Source organism: Apteryx mantelli, chromosome 2 (genome assembly GCF_036417845.1).
Source record: "Apteryx mantelli isolate bAptMan1 chromosome 2, bAptMan1.hap1, whole genome shotgun sequence".
In the NCBI taxonomy this organism is placed as follows: Eukaryota; Metazoa; Chordata; class Aves; order Apterygiformes; family Apterygidae; genus Apteryx; species Apteryx mantelli.
The window spans coordinates 1,011,047-1,028,475 of NC_089979.1; the positions used below are offsets into that span (position 1 = coordinate 1,011,047).

The window sequence follows — 17,429 nt, forward strand, 5'->3', positions numbered from 1 at the left end:
CTGCCTCGCTCCGGCTCTGCCTGTACCAGCTGGGTAGCGTCTGCCTGTCAGGGGACTCGAGATGCCTGCTAACACTTGCGTGGGGTATTAAAAATGCAGAAAGGCTGCATGAGCACTTGGTGCTGCTTACTGGCAGCGCTCATATGGGTTTATATACTCTCCGTCCCCTCACGTGGATGCGTACATTTAGGTTTTGCCGTGACATTTCCTGCGGGTGACTTTGTTACGGCTGGATTTCTTCGTGGAACAGAGCCCAGGATGCTGTGTTAGAACATTTTATGTTTTGGATAAGAGGCTGCCTGCGAGGCGGTTGCTAGTTTCCTGCTACCGTAGGAGGGCGAAGGGCAGTCAGAAAAAGGCCTCCCAGGCCCGTGTTTTAGAGGACCGACTGGTGAGCGTGAGCGTGCCGGCGCGGCGCTGCGTCCTGCCCTTCTGGGGGGCAGCGGAGGTGTCTGCGCCTGCCTGTGCTTCCTGACCGGCGTGCGAAGCAGTGTGTCCTCAGCAGAGGCGTTTCCCCTGCGGCTGCCGGCGCCCGTCCGAAGCCCGCCGCGCCGAGGAACGGCTGCCGGCTGCATCTCGCCACACGTGGTTTGTCCTGGAGCCCTCGCTATTCGGCCTGCTGGCATGCGGCTAGAGGGATCCTGGCACGTGTCCTGCAGGGCCTGCAAACCCCGGGAAAAGGTGCCATTGGACCGGGGCCGCTGGGCTCCTCGGAAAGTACTAGAGCAACGTGGGCCAGCGGCGTTTGGGGACCTCACCTGGCAGGATCCCGCGACTCTCAGCATCCCTGGCGCCTCGATGGGCGCGTTTCTCCTGGCCGGCTGGGCCTCGGCGGGAGCGTCGCTCCCAGCTGGGTGCCTCAAGAGATTCAGCCTGTGGCCTGGAGAAGGAGCTGATCCGATGGGGCTCCTGCCTGGAGAAGGGGTGAGGGTGGGGGAAACTCCCAAGCGGGGCTCCGGAGGGCAGTCAGGATCCCCGGGGGGGAGCACGCGAACCGGGCAGAGCGCCGTGGGCCAGGGCCCGGCCCGGACCCATTTTTCTGTTGGTTTCTCTGTTCTGTGATTTCCTTCCCTTTGGGGAAGCGGCTTCGGAGCAAAGCTGGCCGGTTCAGGGAGGACCTGGCGGAGCTCGTTCCTAACTGCTGCGCAGGTCTCCGAAACTGGAGCGCGGAGGAGGGAGGTTTCTGCTGTTGGCTGGATCGGCCTCGCGGGTGGAGAGCGTGCTGGGGCGGGGGGCGCGGAGGGCTGCGCGGGGAAGGGAGAGCGAAGGAGGGAAGCGTGTGCAGTCGCAGGCGAAACCGAGCCGTCAGTTCCGCAGGCTCAAGATCCTGCTTCCAAGCAGCGGCCTGGAGCCGGGCCAGCTGCCGGCGCAGGTTTCCTTCGTGCAGGCGCGGGCTGCTCCCCGCTGGGCTGGAGCAGAGCTGGATGGCCGGTCGCGTAGCTGCCCTCCGCCATCCGCGTTTGCTTGCAGACCCTTTTCCGCTTGCGTGCGCTCGGCAGTTCCCACGCTTGCCCTCTGTTTTCCGTATTTCTCTCACAAGTGTGCTTTGGTCTCATCCCAATTCATGTGTGTTTGTATTTTTAGGGTGATTGAGGTACTGCGCCTCTGGCCGTGGAAGCATGTCGGGGCCAGTGCCAAGTCGGGCCAGGGTCTATGCAGATGTGAACACTCAGAGACCCCGCGAGTACTGGGACTACGAGTCGCACGTCGTGGAATGGGGGTATGACTGGGCCTCCGAGGGAGATAGAAGGGGGACGCGTTACTCCAAGGCCTCCGTGTGCGCGCCGGTGCGGGTTCCCCTCCGCAGCCCCGCACCGCGGGAACAAACGCCTTTGCGCGCGTTCAGAGGCGGGCGCCGGAGCCTCTGCGGCCCCCGGCAGCGTGGGGACTAGCGTTTCGCTTTTCTGAGCTGCAGTGCAGCGCCCGCCCACGGGACGGCACCGTCCGGTGAAGGTAGCGATGGGAAGCGGTGGCCCCATTTCCGAGGGAGGCCTGCTGCTCTTGGGCAGCTTTGCAGGTGGAGCCGCTTTCATTTAAGCGTTCAGAGCAGATGTGGGGGCCTGCCTTTAAGCACCCCAACTAAGTGTTTAATTAAACAAGCGTGTTAAGGGTTTGGTTCTCCTTGCTGGAAAGGATGGCTACGCAAAAAGGATTTTCCAGGCTGGCTCTGAATCAGCCTGTTCCGCTCTGCCTGACCCCGGGATGCTTTTCCCACCATTGCTGCCACCCATGGAGCTGAACCAAACAGTAAAGGCTGGGAGCGGTGGAGAAGACGTCAGTCATGTAACCCCGCTTGGAGCAGATCTGTTGACACCGTGCTGAGGACGGCATTGGCAGCTAGCTGGCTGCCTGGGCTCAGCCTCGCTGCTGCTGTCGTCAGGGAGCTGATGGGAATAACAGGGGAGCGCTGCTGGGAAGCTTGGAAAATGCTCCCAGAGTGAGGAGGGATTTGAAAGGCCTGAGGTGACACTCTTAGGGTTTTTTTTTTTTTGGAGTTCCCCTGAGGACTTGAGTCTCGGAGAACTTGAAATTAAGAAGACCAGTCGATTGTTTTATATGGCAGCTGGCTTGATGATGGGATGGGCAACGTGCCAGCCTTGACTTCTCAGGTATCAATGTAGCAGGACTCAGCAAGAAATGCTCTCCCGCCTGAGAGCATCTTGCCTTCTGACCCATGTGCCAGGCGCTTTGGGCTGAAGGACGTCTGCCCGCGAGGGACAGAGGCTGCTCTTTGTTCGGTGTGCTTGTGGCAAAATCTATAAAACGAGTTCTTTCTTTTATTTTAGGCTTCAGTGTGAGCTGGTGCCTAGACACAGAGGAGATTGTTCACTGTGCTGCAGTTGCCGGCTGTCAGCGCAGGTTCTGCTGGGGCTGGACTAGGAGCCCTTCCCGGCTCCTGGTGTCCCTCCGCAACACGTGCTGGTCACGGAACAGCCTGGGCTGGCACCAGGAACCTGGGAAGGAGAGGCTTTAGATCCAGTGTCAAATCCCCTGAGCCAGCCAGAGTCCTGGGGAGCCTTCAGTCTCTCCAGGTTGATATTTCCATGTCTTCTTTTGGCATCTTGGATTTTTGGTTTTTGTTTTTTGCCCAAACAATTCTTACAGTTAATGTTTTTCCTGACATTGACCCTGGGCCTTCCTGTGTGTTTGATTCCCGGTGAACACGAACTGATTCTTTCCCTCTGTAACTCTTGGTTCACCATGTTCCCTTTATCAATATTTGCGGAGCATAACATAATATTAAGGAGAGCAGGCGCCTAGCATGGTCGGTTTGTGCTGCGGCTCCCTTGCCCACCCGAAGTCTCCTGGTTTTATTCGAGATGCTGACAAGTCATCTCGTGCGTTGTCTCTGGTAATTAGCAATTTGTGAAGTCAAGCTTTCTAGCCTGTAATTCCCTTCCTTTCCTCAGCTTGTTTACCCTTACCAAATCCTTGGAGGCCTTGTGCCTTTCCTCCTTGGCATAGCAGAAATAATTGCCCAGACTTTTGCTGTTTCCTTCAGTCCTCTCAAGTGACTTTTGTTAGACCTTAGTAGATTAAAATATATGGAGATTTTATGGGTGGTCGTTGTTTTTTCCTGATTTCTTTCTTGTATTGGGTATTTATTTTTACAGTTCCTCAGTTAGGCAGGCCCCTTTACGCCTCAGTAAAAAGGGATGGGTCCTTGACTAGAGGAATTTTTATTTCAGGTGTTTTGTCAGTCTCTGCCATTTAACTGGCCGCTAGTGGATTCTGGAGTCTCAGAGGAGCGAATCCTTACAGCCCCCTGCCTCCACTTTATAAGGGAGAAAACTGAAATGTAGAACAAAGGAGTCTCCCTACGACTCGGAGCAGAGCTGGGAGCAGAGCTGGGAGCAGAGCTAAGGCACGTTCCCTGGAAGGGGAGGGAGCCAGCTTTCGGAGCTGTCGGAAGCACTTGCTGCAGGCCGGAAGGGTTTCCCTGGAGGGCTCCGGTGTGTGCAAGCAGGGGCCGCGCTCTCTCCCGCAACGCTCTGTAACGCACGTGAGGTCTGGTGTCCATCTCCACGTGGAAACTGCTGAACGAGCTGCAGGCAGCGCCGCTTCAGCAGAGCGCTCCGGTTGCGTATGGGTCGGTTTGCGTGTTCCTCTGCAGTGGCGGCTGCTCCTCTCCAGCCCTAAGCAGCGGGGTGAATTTCTAGCCCTCCGTTTTCCGTAGAATGGCTCCCAGCCCTTGCCCCTGCCCGCTCCTCGGGGAACTGCTGTCTGCAACCCCAGCAGTGCTCTGTTCTGACCTGGGTGCAAGCTCTTCATCTGTTTTTTCTCTGCTCTTCAAACAGCAACCAAGATGACTATCAGCTTGTGCGGAAGCTTGGCCGTGGCAAATACAGTGAAGTCTTTGAAGCCATCAACATCACCAACAATGAGAAAGTGGTTGTGAAAATACTCAAGGTAGGTGTCTGAGGCCTTGCTCACCATTTTGTTCCTCAGCTGATGCTTCTGTTTCTTGCCCTCCTTCACCTCTCCCTGCTCCCCCCTCCATTTGAAGTGTGCTATTGATTTTTGGATGATCTCATCTTAGCTGAGAAAAACATCAATCCCCAAGTAAAAAGTTTCAGCTCTTTGGCTTGTCTCCTTCTCCGCACAAACCAGGGATCAGAGCAGGGAGGCAGGGGCGTCATATACGTACCATGGAGGCAGAAGGAAAATCTGTGCTCAACCTCCTACTGAAATGCTGCATGTGTCCTCTTTGCCCTCCCTCTCCATCACCTGCTTACCCAGCACTTGCTGTCATAGCTGCGAGGTTGTGGTGGGTGGTGCTCTTCACCTGGCAGGCGGCTGCATCTCAGTGGCACTCTGGGATTAAGAATGCTTTAGGGAATAGGCTTTCTTTGGGCCTGTTTCAGGTCATAATCTCACCAGTTCAGCACAAGTGCCTCGCTTGTTCTGATCCAAGTTCATAAAATCCCCATGCTGGATTCATGGAGTGCAGCTCACTGCCTGAGAGAGAGGAAGCAGGAGCGCAGAGATCTTTCCCAGGATGATCAAACCAGCATCTTGCAACGGAAGGTCGTTGCAGCACGTGATATCCCAGACTGTAAGTCGCAGCTGATTCCTGCTCTGAGGATGAGCACAGGTACATCCACCACATGTCCTGGGAAATTTGACAGTGTGCAGAGGGGTTCCCTAAAGCTAACAGAGTAATGACAGACGGACAGCGTGCAGTCCTGCTTCTCCTGTTTCATCATTTGTTATGTTTGTGGGCCATGTTTAGGCTCTGTCAGCTTTTGGTGACAAGCTAATTTCTGTGGTGTTACTAAAACATGCACAGTTACAGTTTGTAAGGTGCATGAGTTAGAAAATACAGGCACAGTCTTAAGAATGTTGCCCTTGCAAGAAGAAGAGTAAAGGTGGAAGGAGTATGCCAATTAAAGAGCAGAATGAAAACAGAAATAAAGAAAAGCTTGGGGCAGGTTATGAGTGAGAAAGTGAGCCTAGGAGACAGAAATGTCCTCGCTAATGTATTAGCGCTGTACATTGCGTAGCCTGGTGATGGAGAAGCAGGAAGGAAGGAACTCAAAGGGCAGAAAGAGCATTCTGTCTTCAGAGAGAGAAGAAAGATACTCGGATCAGCTTCAGCTGCTCTGAGCAAATCCGGAGCTGTCTTTATGCTTGCTCTGCAAACTTGGACAATTTACCAGGGCAGCTCAGCCTGGGGACTAGGTTGGAGGCAATGCTGGTGAGTTAGGGAGGCTTTGAAAGGCTTGATCCTTAGAACTGTTATTTTATTAAATTATGCTTTTCTTGTTTAACTGTTTCCAAAATTTCACTCAGAGATTTAACCTGGCACTTCATGAAGCTGAGCTTACTCTTTAGGGCTTAAACCTTTTTTTGTAATACAGTAATCTCCAAATGGTCTCCTAAATGCAGGAAACTCCATTCCTTTGAAAGTGGAGAACTATTAGATTGACAAAGTCACAGAATGCCGTTCTCCATGGTGATTTGGGTGTGTTTAGGCATGGAAGCATGTTCCCTCTATTCTGCTGCAGGGACCAGGTAATGCTAGGTACCGTCATCCTCAGGAGGCAGAATCTGTGCTGCTCCGAGGTCAGAAAGTGCTACGCAGACCTCTTGCAGCTCAGAGAATGTGCCTGCTCATCACAGTTTCTTCTGCATTAATGTACAACCACGTGCTCCTTTGCTGGTTTCCCTGCTGCGTATACAGCCCTTAGCGTGGTTTGGAGAGGCCTCTCTGGTGGTAACTGGCTCTTGTTTTCTATTTTTTAGCCTGTGAAAAAGAAGAAGATCAAGCGTGAGATTAAGATCCTGGAGAACCTCCGCGGTGGCCCTAATATCATCAGCCTGCTAGACATAGTGAAAGACCCTGTGGTAAGGAAGGGAAAGGGGCAACTCTGACACCCATAATGTCAGGGAAAGGACTGCGCATACCGTGCTGTCTTCTCTCATTCCTGAAAAAAGAGGCTGCGTCTCCGACTGGGAGCAGAGCAAGGAATATTCCCCAGTGCCTTCTCCCAAATGTGTTGTTTTACCTTTCAAAGCACCCTGGTCTTGTGCTGCGTTAGTTCTGTAAAGAGAATTGCTTGGACTGTGTGTTGCTGCATGTGAGGGTGCTCTCAGCCTTGCCTCTTACTGTGCCCTTTAGTCAGAGCTAGCTCCGAACGGTTCTCCGTGGAGTCCTTGTGGAGCACCGGGTTGGATTAGATATCTGCATATCACTGCAGCGTCAGGCTGCTCTTTGGGTGGGGTGACGCCTCCTGCCTTTGAGAAGGCAGAGGAGAAAGTCAGGCAGCAGCAAATCTGAGGTGAAGCAGCAGAGAGGTGGAGGAACGTTGCCTTTCAGAAACAAGGTTGGGGTTGTTTTGTAGACAAACTGGTCGGGCAGAAGGACGCTTTCCTCTGCACTTGTGCCTCACTGATGCTTCGTGGAGCGCCGGGGTCGCTTGCTCCTAGCAAAAATGGCTCTGTGCTGCAAGCCCGGCTTGTGGTCGGAGAGACGCAACAGAATGATGTTTCCTTTATGGCACTTGCTAGTCTCCTGGGTTTTATCCGAAGGCGGCTTTTACTTCTGTTATCCCCACAGAAACAGGGTATCTCCTGTCTCGGTGGGTTTCTAATCCGCCCTGGGTGTCTAGAGCAGGATTGCTAGCTCATTTCTGAGGCAGGCTCTGCTCCTCGGAGCGATGCAGGCAGTGCTTGCCTGGGCTCGGAGCATCTTGGGAAACGTGCTTTTGGCAGCTAGGACAGAGTTTTGCATGTGCAAACTGATAAAAGCGATGGGGTTTGTATAGTGTAGCTGAATTTCGCTGAGGTACATGACCTCGTACCACGTGACGTTCTGATTAAAAAGCAGCACTGGGTTGAATTAGCGGGACGTATTTGAGCCGGTTTTAATCCCTCTGACAGGCCGTGAAAGACAGCTGCTTGCGGGGAGATATCGGGGAATGGGGGCCCTGGGGACCGGTTCTCAGTTAGCTGCTGTTTGAACATTTTCTAGAAACGATCTGAAATCTTAGTTGGCGGAGTTTGCAGATGATAAAAAGATCACCTTGTAGTTAAGAAACACGGATGGGTTCCACGCCTGGGGGACATATTTTAGTACAGCGGGGCCGTGCTCTTGGGAGCAGGGACGCAGGCTCCAACGTCAGGACGGGAGGCTGCCTCGGGGAAGCAGCGAGCCGGAGAGCTGCCTGGGTTGCTGCGGGTGACGGCCTCTGCGCAAACGCTCGGTACGATCTCCGGCCAAAAGGGCTAATTCGGTCTCTTGAGCGCACAAAAAAGGCGCTGTGCAGACGGAGACGGAGGGGGTCTTGTCTCCGCACACAGCATTTCGGAGCGCTGCCCTGAGGTCCAGCACCCACGCTGCAAGGAGGAGGAGTTCAGAGAGGAAAGGAAGGGAAGGGGTGGAGAGAGCCCTGCCAGAACGATACGAGAGCCGGAAAAGCTGCTGTGCTGCGTGAGGCCTAGGGGGGGCAGCTCGCTTCCCCTGCGTGGGGGCGCTGCACCCCCTCCGCCAAATGTGTCTCGGACGGTGCCGTCCAGCTGAGAGGGCTGGGAAGCTCCAGCTGGGCCTGGAGCTCTCTCAAGAGTTGCTCTCTTGTCCTTTTGGCTTGAATTTCTATGAAGTCTTTATGAGATCTGGTTGCTGCCAGTAGAGGAAATATGTGGGAGCCCCTTCTCAGCTCTGCAGCGCATGACAGCAGCTCACCCTAGCGATGCTGACAGGCACCGCTGTTTCGCGTCGGACCTCAGAAGGCTGAGGAATGCTCCCTTGCTTCCCGCCTTACCCTGGCTTACAGCTTCGCTCGGTCCTGCTCAAGCCCCGGAGGTGGCTGCGTGTCTGTGACTGCTGCAGTGGTTACGTGCAAAGCGCGTGTGCCCCCGTCCGTGGTGCGGGTGTAAAGACACGCCTCCCAACGCGTCGGACGCTGCTGCAGCGCTGGGGCAGAGGTCTCGGAAGCAGCTCGCGCAGCTGCGTGTGTTGCAGCGTGGGCTGGGACTCGGGACGGGAAGCGTGCGAGGGAGGGAGCCTGCCCGACCCCTTTGCGCTCTCTTACCCGGAGGAAGACTAAACCTCTCTCTTTTCTTTCCGTCTCTTCAACTGCTGCCCCTGCCCTGCAGTCTCGCACACCTGCCCTGGTCTTTGAGCATGTCAACAACACAGACTTCAAGGTGAGCGACCACAGCCGTTGCAGAGACTTCCTGAGCGTAGGACGGTGTGGAGCGTCTGGGAAAACTCTTCTAGACTCTTCTGCAGAGCGGGCAGCATGCTATGGCTACTGGAGGGGTTCTTGCCCTGCCTTGTGCTGGGGAGGGAGTGGACTTCTATTTCAAGGGCGTGCGATGTCCCAGAAACGGCTGACATCTCTGTGCCGGAGGGGACAGGGGATTTCGGCTGTGGCCCGCTTCTCCTTCCTGTAACTTACAGTCAAGGGAAGAGCCAGGGGCACGGTGCCCGTGCCAGGGATTGACCTAGTCTCTGCTTTCCACCGTGCTGCTCCAGCAGTTGGCCATCACGGGCTTGTAGCCGCAATGTGACACTGGCTGATTTGCAGCACTTCAGAGGGGGCTGAAAGTGTTGGACTGGTTGAGCCTTATGTCCCTAGAGCCTGGGCCGAGGGGCGCGGGAGGAGAGCGGTATTTAGCCGAGCTGTGAGAGTTAGCGGCCAGCTGCCGGGGCTGTTTGCCCGCGGCCGCTCAGTTCCGTTTGCAGCGGGTAAGGCACCGTAGGCCCTGATGTGACCCTTTTTCCCTTGGTTCTTCTGCCTAAGGCTCGTCTCTGGGCTGTCTCAGTGAACCGCTTTCTGCTCCCTGGGCTTTGTAAGGGTGTTCAGGCATCCTTCATCCTCACTGCCCGTCCTCGGTGTGGGAGACTGAATTCTCCCAAGCCCTGGGCCTGCAGTAGCAGATTGAGGCAGAGTTCTCTGGGCCCCTCCTGGCTGGAAGGAGGGAGGACACGTGCCTGTTACGAAGGCTGACTAGCTAGACTGTGAGTCTGGCTCCTCCCTGTGGTGCGTTGGCAGTTCCCAGGTGGGGAAATTCGGGGTACAAAATGGGTGCAAAGCTGCCCATGTGCTGTCTAGACAGTTGGCATTTCTGGGCCTGAGTTGTGGATCCACAAGAGTGTGTGTGTGCGTGCGCCTGTGCGGATGACTGGTGCCTCCCTGAGGCTGCCGGCTGGCCCCGGGGGTGGTGGTATCGTTGTTCCACAGTGGCGCTAGGAGCCCGGATCTCTGGCCCTGGCCTCTTCAGACCCAGTGAACTAATGCGCCCGTGTTTTGTTAACTTGCCTCTTGTGTTAATTCTTGCAGCAATTGTACCAGACACTATCTGATTTTGACATACGGTTCTACATGTATGAAATCCTAAAGGTAAGCTCCCGGGGCAGGGGTGACTGGGAAATCCACAAATCCCTAAGAAAACCTTTGCTCAAGCAGTGACCTGGTGCTAAGTCTCCCCCTGGGAGTCGGAGTGTGGAAACAGGAGGTAGAGAGTGGAGGTCATGCGGCTACTAAACCTTCCTGGACTGATGCCCAGCTAGCCGCGTGGGACGGCTTCTTAGGCCGCGGCACAAGGGGAGGCTCAGAGGCAGACGGCTGTTGAGCGTGTTAGTGAATGGCTTCGGAGCGGGAGGTCGCTGTGTCCTTGAGAAGCCATCTTATTTCCATGACATCCTCTTGCAGACTTCTGCCTCCAGTGACACTTGGCATCGGAAATAGCTTTAGTTGCAAGCCGCCAGCAAGGGCAAGAGCCGTGATGGAGCAGGGCATCTGCTCAGCCAGGGAGCTGGGGGTGCTGAAACTGTTTCTCAGAGCACTTTCTGCCTGTCCCAGCCATCGCTCTGCCAGCAGGCACTGGCCAGGGTTGACTGCATCATCCCATCTGCAGTTCTTCACTCGGAGCAGGCGCTGCAGAGAGACTGCAGCCTCTGAACGAGGATCAGACGTTTGTATTGCAGTGTCTCCTCTGGCAGCGGTTGGCACCGAGCTGGCGAGGGAGGTGGACGTTTGCACCCTGCTGTTCTGCATTGCAATGTTGATATTGCAACGTCTCCTTTGGCAGCGGTTGGCACCGAGCTGGCGAGGGAGGTGGACGTTTGCACCCTGCCGTTCTGCATTGCAATGTTGATATTGCAACGTCTCCTTTGGCAGCGGTTGGCACCGAGCTGGCGAGGGAGGTGGACGTTTGCACCCTGCTGTTCTGCATTGCAATGTTGATATTGCAACGTCTCCTTTGGCAGCGGTTGGCACCGAACTGGCGAGGGAGGTGGACGTTTGCACCCTGCTGTTCTGCATTGCAATGTTGATATTGCAACATCTCCTTTGGCAGCGGTTGGCACCGAACTGGCGAGGGAGGTGGACGTTTGCACCCTGCCGTTCTGCATTGCTCAATAGAGCTGCAGTTCTTGGGCTTGGGCTGGGCTTCAAAAGTGAGAGGTTGCGCCTGGGGGCAGAAGCTGATGTACGCTTAGCGGGTGGCCAGAACGGAGGCCACCTCAGGGAGGGGTCCGCGGTGGAGATGACCGCGTAGAGCTGCCGGGAGCTGGAAAGGGGCCAAGGCCTGAAGGCTGCTCGGGGATGTGCGTGGCGCTCTCGGCTTTTAGTACACACGTCACTGAGGCAGCGGCTGACCTCAGCGCTGCCCAGGAGGGCTCTGGCGGTTGTCTGGCTCAGTCCCAGCACAGCCTCTGGGCCTGGGCTTCGTCGCTGCCCTGCCAGCTCTTGCTGTCTCTCCGCAAGCCTGCTCTGTCGTGACATGGAAGGAGATGTTCTGATGGTGCCTCTTCTGTCCGCAGGCGCTGGACTACTGTCACAGTATGGGTGTCATGCATCGAGATGTCAAGCCACACAATGTTATGATCGACCACGAACACAGAAAGGTATGGTGAGGCCCTGCTGGGCCCCGCTTCCCGTCCCTTGGGAAAGGGGAACGCTGCGGGGCAGCCCAGCTGCTCGCGGCTGGCTCTCTCCGCTTGAGGCGGTGCCTGCCTCTCGGGGGCGAGGAGCTCGGTCCCGCTTCCGGCTCCCGCCGTAGCCGACTGGGGCAGTGCTGAGCTGGGGCTGTGAGCTCTTCTCCCAGCTCCTGGCCAGGAGCCTGCACCCTGCCAAGGGCAGCCAGCAGGCCCTCTCGCCTGCTTCCTCGTGCTCCTGTTCCCGCAGGCCCACCCGGGCTTGTTCGGTGCTCCTCACCTTCTTTATCCCACCTTTAGCTGCTGCGGTCGGTTGTGGATTTGACACCAAAACCGCCGCGGTGCAGATGGCACAGCCAGTGCCACGAGGTCCTGCTCGTCTCCAGCGGGCTGCTTGCAGCCCTTCTCCTGCACTGCGGCTCCCTGGGCCTGCTACGAACCATCAAACGGGGCAGCACTAGCACCCCCGAGCCCACGTTCGGGCAGCAGAGCGTTGCCGTTAAGTTCTGCCTTAAGGTATAAACTGATCGGCCCTTGTTAGATCTGGGCCCCAGCAGACTCCGGTGCGGGGAAGGCTGAATTTGCAGCTGTTTGTTTGGAAATACAGGTGACCATAAAACCCGCACCTGTATCCAGTAAACTCACTTTATTTGCCACCTGTTTGTCAGTAACTTAGGCTTGTAAATGTAACTTTAGATTTCTTCCAGCACCTCCGTAGCAACTGGCCATCTGGGGCCTCCAATAAAAATGACTTCAAAAGGAGTCTGCTTGGACAGAGGGAAGCAGGGAGTTTCCCTGCGGCGCGGGGCACGGGCAAAGCCTCGGGTGGTCAGTAAACGCCCCCGTTATTAGAGCAGAAAGTGGCTGAGCCCCTGTGTGCCCCTTGGGCGCCGTGCTCTTTGAAACCTTCCCTGTCCTCACAGCCCAGCATCGCCCCGTTTCGAACCAGCTGCGTTTTGGTGCAACCACTGTGCTCACAGGCAGACATTCGAGCGGAGCAAACCTTTCCCTCTCCCCAAATTAATATTAAAACCACTCGAGAGGGCTGCTTGGGGAGGCCTTTTGCGGACAGCGGAGAAGCAGTAGATGTTATATATCCTGACTTTAATAAGACTTTTGACATAAGTCAACTAGGGAAGCATGGGTTAGGTGCATTTTCTATAAGGTAGGTAGAAAGCCAGCTGGAAAGCCATAATTAGGGAATAGTTATCACTGGTTTGCTGTCAGAATGGAAGGCAGCATTGCACAGGTTCCACAGGGATTGTCCTAGGTCTGGTGGTGTTCAGCCTTAATGACCTGACTGATGGAAGAGAGAGCATGTGCGTCATCTGCAGATTTAATGAGCGAAGCTGAGGCGGGCTGCGAGTCCTCTGGAATTCACGGTGATCTTGACAAGTTTGAGAAATGATCTGAAAAACAGGATGAAATTCTGGAGGGGCAAAGGCAAATCCCAGCACCGAGGCAGGAATAGTCATCCGCACGGTGACGGGATGGGAGCCGCAGGCTGGCTGGCAGCGCTGCTGAGAGGCGAGCAGCGGGCGAGTCGGCAGCGTTGCGCTCCAGCGGAAACGGAGACTGCCGGGCTGGATTGCGCGGACCGTGCGTAACCCCCCTGGCCCTGGTGTGGCCGTCACGGGCGCGTGGCGCTCCGGGAGAGACTGGAGAGCCATGAGAATTCCCGTAATGCTTGGAAGCGTCCCATGTGAGGCCAGAGGGAGCGATTCGGGGTCACTGAGTGTTGAAGGGGAGCGACGGCGGGCCGGAGGAGAAAAACCAGCTAGACGCACGTCGGCCGTGGACGGGCTGCGCTTGCGAGCCTGCCTTGCGGCAGGGGAACGTGCCAAAGCGCCGCCAGCCGGAGCGCTGGCCGACGGGAGCGCGCTTGACGGGGCCGCGAGGTGCCGGGCGGGCGAGCAGGGCTCCGGGGTCGCTCTCGGGCGAGCGGCTGCCTGCTTGTTGGCCGTTCCCCGCGCCGCGGGGCGGTTCGAGGAGTCACCCGGGTGTTAGGCAGCCTGTAACCCTGCGCCCTCTCCCTCCGCAGCTGCGCCTGATAGACTGGGGGCTGGCGGAGTTCTACCATCCCGGCCAGGAGTACAACGTGCGGGTGGCCTCGCGGTACTTCAAAGGCCCGGAGCTCTTGGTAGATTACCAGGTACGTTCAAGGGGGGGCGGCCGCTTGTGCCGACGGCGGCGGCCAGGCGTGGAGATGCCTCCGAGCGGCTGCGGCGTCCCCTGCGCTGCAGCCCGCGGACTCTCTTCCGCCTGGTGCGTGCCCTGCCGTGGGCAGGAGGAGACAGGACAGCCCAGCTAGGGCTCACCCTGGCTGGGCGGCCCGTGACAGAGCACCGTGACCTTCCCTGGGCGAAGCTCCGCCAGGGAACGGAATAGCTGGGGAGGGTGAGGAGGGACGAGAGTATCTGCCGCCCTCCGCGGCCCAGCGGCGGCTGCTCGTGGTTGGGCTGGTTCTAGCTTTTCTGCGCGTGGCAGACGAGACTACGTGCAGCTCAGGGTCTGAACCTAAATCTGTACTGGAGGCTGTCCTGGGCAAAGCGCAGCGTGGAGCTGCCGGAGGCAGTACCCGAAATCCCACCCTCTGCTCCCTGCCGGCAGCCGCGTGGTCTCCGAGGGGGCACGGCGCTGGCAGGAGAGGTGCATTCCCTCTCCTGGGCGCCCCAGCTGGCCGGTGGCACCCAGGGCTGCGTTTGCCTCCCGCCTCTCTTCTCTTGGCTTTTCCAGATGTACGACTACAGCTTAGACATGTGGAGTTTAGGCTGCATGTTGGCCAGTATGATCTTCCGGAAAGAGCCCTTCTTCCACGGTCACGACAACTACGATCAAGTGAGCTCCAGGGCGGTGGGGTGGCCGGTCCCCCCCTCGCCCCTTCCTCCTGCAGACCCGCCGCGGGCTCCCCGGGGGCAGGCAGGCGCTGCAGCCCTGCCGGCGCTGGGACAGCCGCTCCCGCCGAGCGCTCGGGAGCTGCCAGGCGGCAGCAGCCCAGGAAGGGGCCGCGCAGCAAACCTGCAGCGCCAAACCGGCCTCTGTAGCCCTGGCTCCCGCGTCCCTCCTCCTGGCTCCTAGGTGCAGCCTGGGCTCCCCCGTCTCTCCATCCCCTTCCCAAAGCTGGGGTCTCTGCCCTCCCCTGCTTCCCTTGTTGCTCCACATGCCCTCTGAGGGATGAGTCAGTGTGTTGGTGGTTAAACTGGGGGGGGGGGGGCCGGGCAGGGGAGCAAAGCACTGGTTTGACTGGAAGGTGCTAACCGGAGCCATCTGTCCGTCCCACGCGCTGCCGGAGGGGGTTGTGGCCATAGTGCGCCTCAGCTCTTGCAAGGGCACCGTGGCCTGTTTCAATTACTCCAAATCGTGTCGGGGGCTGGAGCTGGAGCGCTCCTTGCCGGGGTGGGACTGCCGGGCCGTGGCTTCCGAGCTGTTCACGGCAAGCGGAGATGTGTTTTCCGGTCGTATTGATCCTGTAAGCTCAGCCGGCAACTGCAGCAGCGCCCGGCAGGCCCGTAACCCTGCCGCGGCTGTAGAGGGGGCCCAGCCCGGGCTCTGGGTCCTTGCTGGGGAGCGTGAGGGACGCCGAGGCGCTGGGACCTGCGGGGCTCTGCCTTCGCCGTCAGCGTTGCCCCTTCTCCACCCTTCTCCCAGCTTGTGCGCATCGCGAAAGTGCTGGGGACGGAGGACCTGTACGACTACATCGACAAGTACAACATCGAGCTCGACCCCCGCTTCAACGACATCCTGGGCAGGTGGGTGGCCTGGCGCACACGGGGCAGAGCTGTGCTGCTCGGGGGCAGGGGGAACGTTTCGGGGGGAGGCACAAAAGCAGAGCCCGGGAGGGGGTTGGTCTTTGCACGGTCGGGCCCTGGCCAAGCTCCGCGTGGGGACCCAGCCGGCCGGGCGCTGGGGTTGATGGGGGCTGTTTTGCAGGCGGGTTTCTCCGCTTGAGGGTGGGAAGCCTGGTGGGGCCTGGGCAGGGGAAGGGTCCCAGCAGTGAGGGGCTGGGCATGGGAGCAGACCGGGGCAGCGGGGACGCTGCTGCGGGTGCCGGGGGGTTGGCGTGCCGACAGCTCAGGCCAATCTCCTCCTCGCAGACACTCGCGGAAGCGGTGGGAGCGCTTCGTGCACAGCGAGAACCAGCACCTCGTGAGCACGGAGGCGCTCGACTTCCTGGACAAGCTGCTGCGCTACGACCACCAGACACGACTCACTGCCCGGGATGCGATGGAGCACCCGTACTTCTGTACGTCTCCCCTGGCTGCTCGCCCCTCTCCTGCGCTCAGCTTCCCTTGCCTTCTCCTGCTCCGCGCGGCAGCTGCCTTCACCTCCGTGCTCCCCGTGGGCGCTGAGCACAGCCCGCGCAGTCCCCTCGGTCCAGAACTGGCCTCCTCACTGCTCCTGGCACCCGGCACTGCCCCCCAGCTGCTTCTCCCGGTCCTCTTGGATCCGGGCAGGGCCTGTGGGTCAGCTCTGTCCTTGCTGGCTGCCTTTCTGTGCTCATCCCCGTGCGAGTCTGCTGCTCCGTTTCTGGGGGATCCGGAGCGGAGGGGCAGCAGCTCTCCTGTCTTGTGTGCGGGGAGCCGTCACTGATACGCGTTACCTTCCCCTCTGCCCTGCAGATCCCATAGCAAAAGACCCAGCAAGGATCGGCACCTCGGCTGGACTCTCGGCCAGTAACACGCCTGTCAGCTCCTCCAGTATGTTGGCAGGTGGGTCGCCGTGCTTGCGAGCCCTTGGGGCTTCCGCAAGGGACTTACTTGGGGCTCCGGGGTCGTATCGCCGCTGTAGGGCCGAGCAGCGCTGGCTCTGCGCTCTCCCATTCCATGGAGAAGCCATTCATGGGAGTGGGACGTTGTCGTCCCGGGGAGGGGGGGGCTGCGCCGCCTCCTGGGCGAGTTGTGGTCCTGTCTCAGACCCCGAGGAGCCTGGTGGGGCTGGCGGGGAAGGGAGGCCGCGCTTCCTCCGCTGCACTTGGGAAAGAGGATGGCTTTCGGCTGGGCCTGTTCCCACAGCCGTTGGGGCCTGACAGCCTGTTCTCTCCGGCACAGGTATTACCTCGATGTCCGCGTCCCAGCCCATCGGCAGCCTCGCTGCGTCGCCCGTCATCTCCTCTCCAAACGCTTTGGGCTCGCCAGTCCCCGCTGCAGCCGGAGTGCAGCCCTGAACTCAGTTCTCGACCTCCGGCTTCTCGCACCGCCGAGGCCGGTGCCGCGCCTGCCTTCTGCCCTCCTGCCTGCCCCTCCGAGCGCCGTGGGGCTCTGGCCGCCCGCCAGCAGCCGCTTCCCAGAGGCAGAAATGGGGTGGGGGTGGGGGGTGCTCTGGAATTTTATTTTTATTTCTGTTGAGTATGAAAAAAAAAGAGCAAAAATGTAGGTTCCTTTTTTCTCTGTGCAGTAACAATATCGCACTCTCTGGCTACGGACCAAGGCTGATCTCTGTTGTGTCTGTGTCGGGGTAAGGAGTTAGCTGCATTCTTCTCATGAGGATCATGGTTAGTGATGCAACTACAGTGTAGAAATCTAAAATGGATAATAAAATTTATTTTCTATGTCCCTAACAGGACAGCAGGACCCGCAGCTTGTTCCTGGGCTGGGGCCGGTGCGCGGGGGTGTCTGCGAGGGGCAGGGGGCTGTCTGTCCTCTGGCAGCTTCGTTTCGGGGGGCTCCACGAGGCTGCTGGCAGGTGCTGGAGCAAAGGGGCTGCCTGGGATTTGCCGCTGCTGCAGTCTCATCCTGGGGCATCACCCCAAACAGCAGCCCGGGGGGGGGGGGGGGGGCAGCCCCCAGCCGCTCCAGCCGGCAGCCTGGGGCTGCTCTCGGGGGGCTGAGGAGCTTCGTCCCGGCGCTGCCCTTCCTGGCAGCCTCCCGCACCACAGCGCGGGGCCCTCAGTGACATCCTGAGCCCTCCCCGGTGCAGGCCTCGCGCTCGGCTCACGCGCTCGCCTTGCTAAATCCACAGGCCCTGCTGGGCGCTTCTGTCCCGGGCAGTTTTTTTTTTTTTTTTTTCCAGGCTCCAGCTGTAGCTTGGAGCAGGGCAGCAGAGG

At 58.4% G+C, this 17,429-nt stretch overlaps 1 protein-coding gene across 3 annotated transcripts in view; it reads left to right on the forward strand.

The window, feature by feature from the left end:
• LOC106487805 (casein kinase II subunit alpha-like) overlaps positions 1–16,943 on the forward strand; it is a 34,777-nt gene extending 17,834 nt beyond the window's left edge. For 2 of the 3 annotated variants that reach the window (XM_067290073.1, XM_067290074.1), the window contains exons 2-12: positions 4,299–4,410; positions 6,247–6,348; positions 8,599–8,649; positions 9,789–9,848; positions 11,273–11,356; positions 13,428–13,538; positions 14,123–14,224; positions 15,035–15,135; positions 15,481–15,629; positions 16,006–16,095; positions 16,435–16,943. In XM_067290073.1, the coding sequence (XP_067146174.1) occupies positions 9,831–9,848; positions 11,273–11,356; positions 13,428–13,538; positions 14,123–14,224; positions 15,035–15,135; positions 15,481–15,629; positions 16,006–16,095; positions 16,435–16,550 (771 nt within the window). In that variant the 5' untranslated portion in view covers positions 4,299–4,410; positions 6,247–6,348; positions 8,599–8,649; positions 9,789–9,830 and the 3' untranslated portion in view covers positions 16,551–16,943. Of the gene's footprint in view, positions 1–1,584; positions 1,721–4,298; positions 4,411–6,246; positions 6,349–8,598; positions 8,650–9,788; positions 9,849–11,272; positions 11,357–13,427; positions 13,539–14,122; positions 14,225–15,034; positions 15,136–15,480; positions 15,630–16,005; positions 16,096–16,434 lie in introns of all 3 variants that reach the window. The other variant, XM_067290072.1, reaches the window with a different exon arrangement.
• The last annotated feature ends 486 nt before the right edge of the window (positions 16,944–17,429 follow it).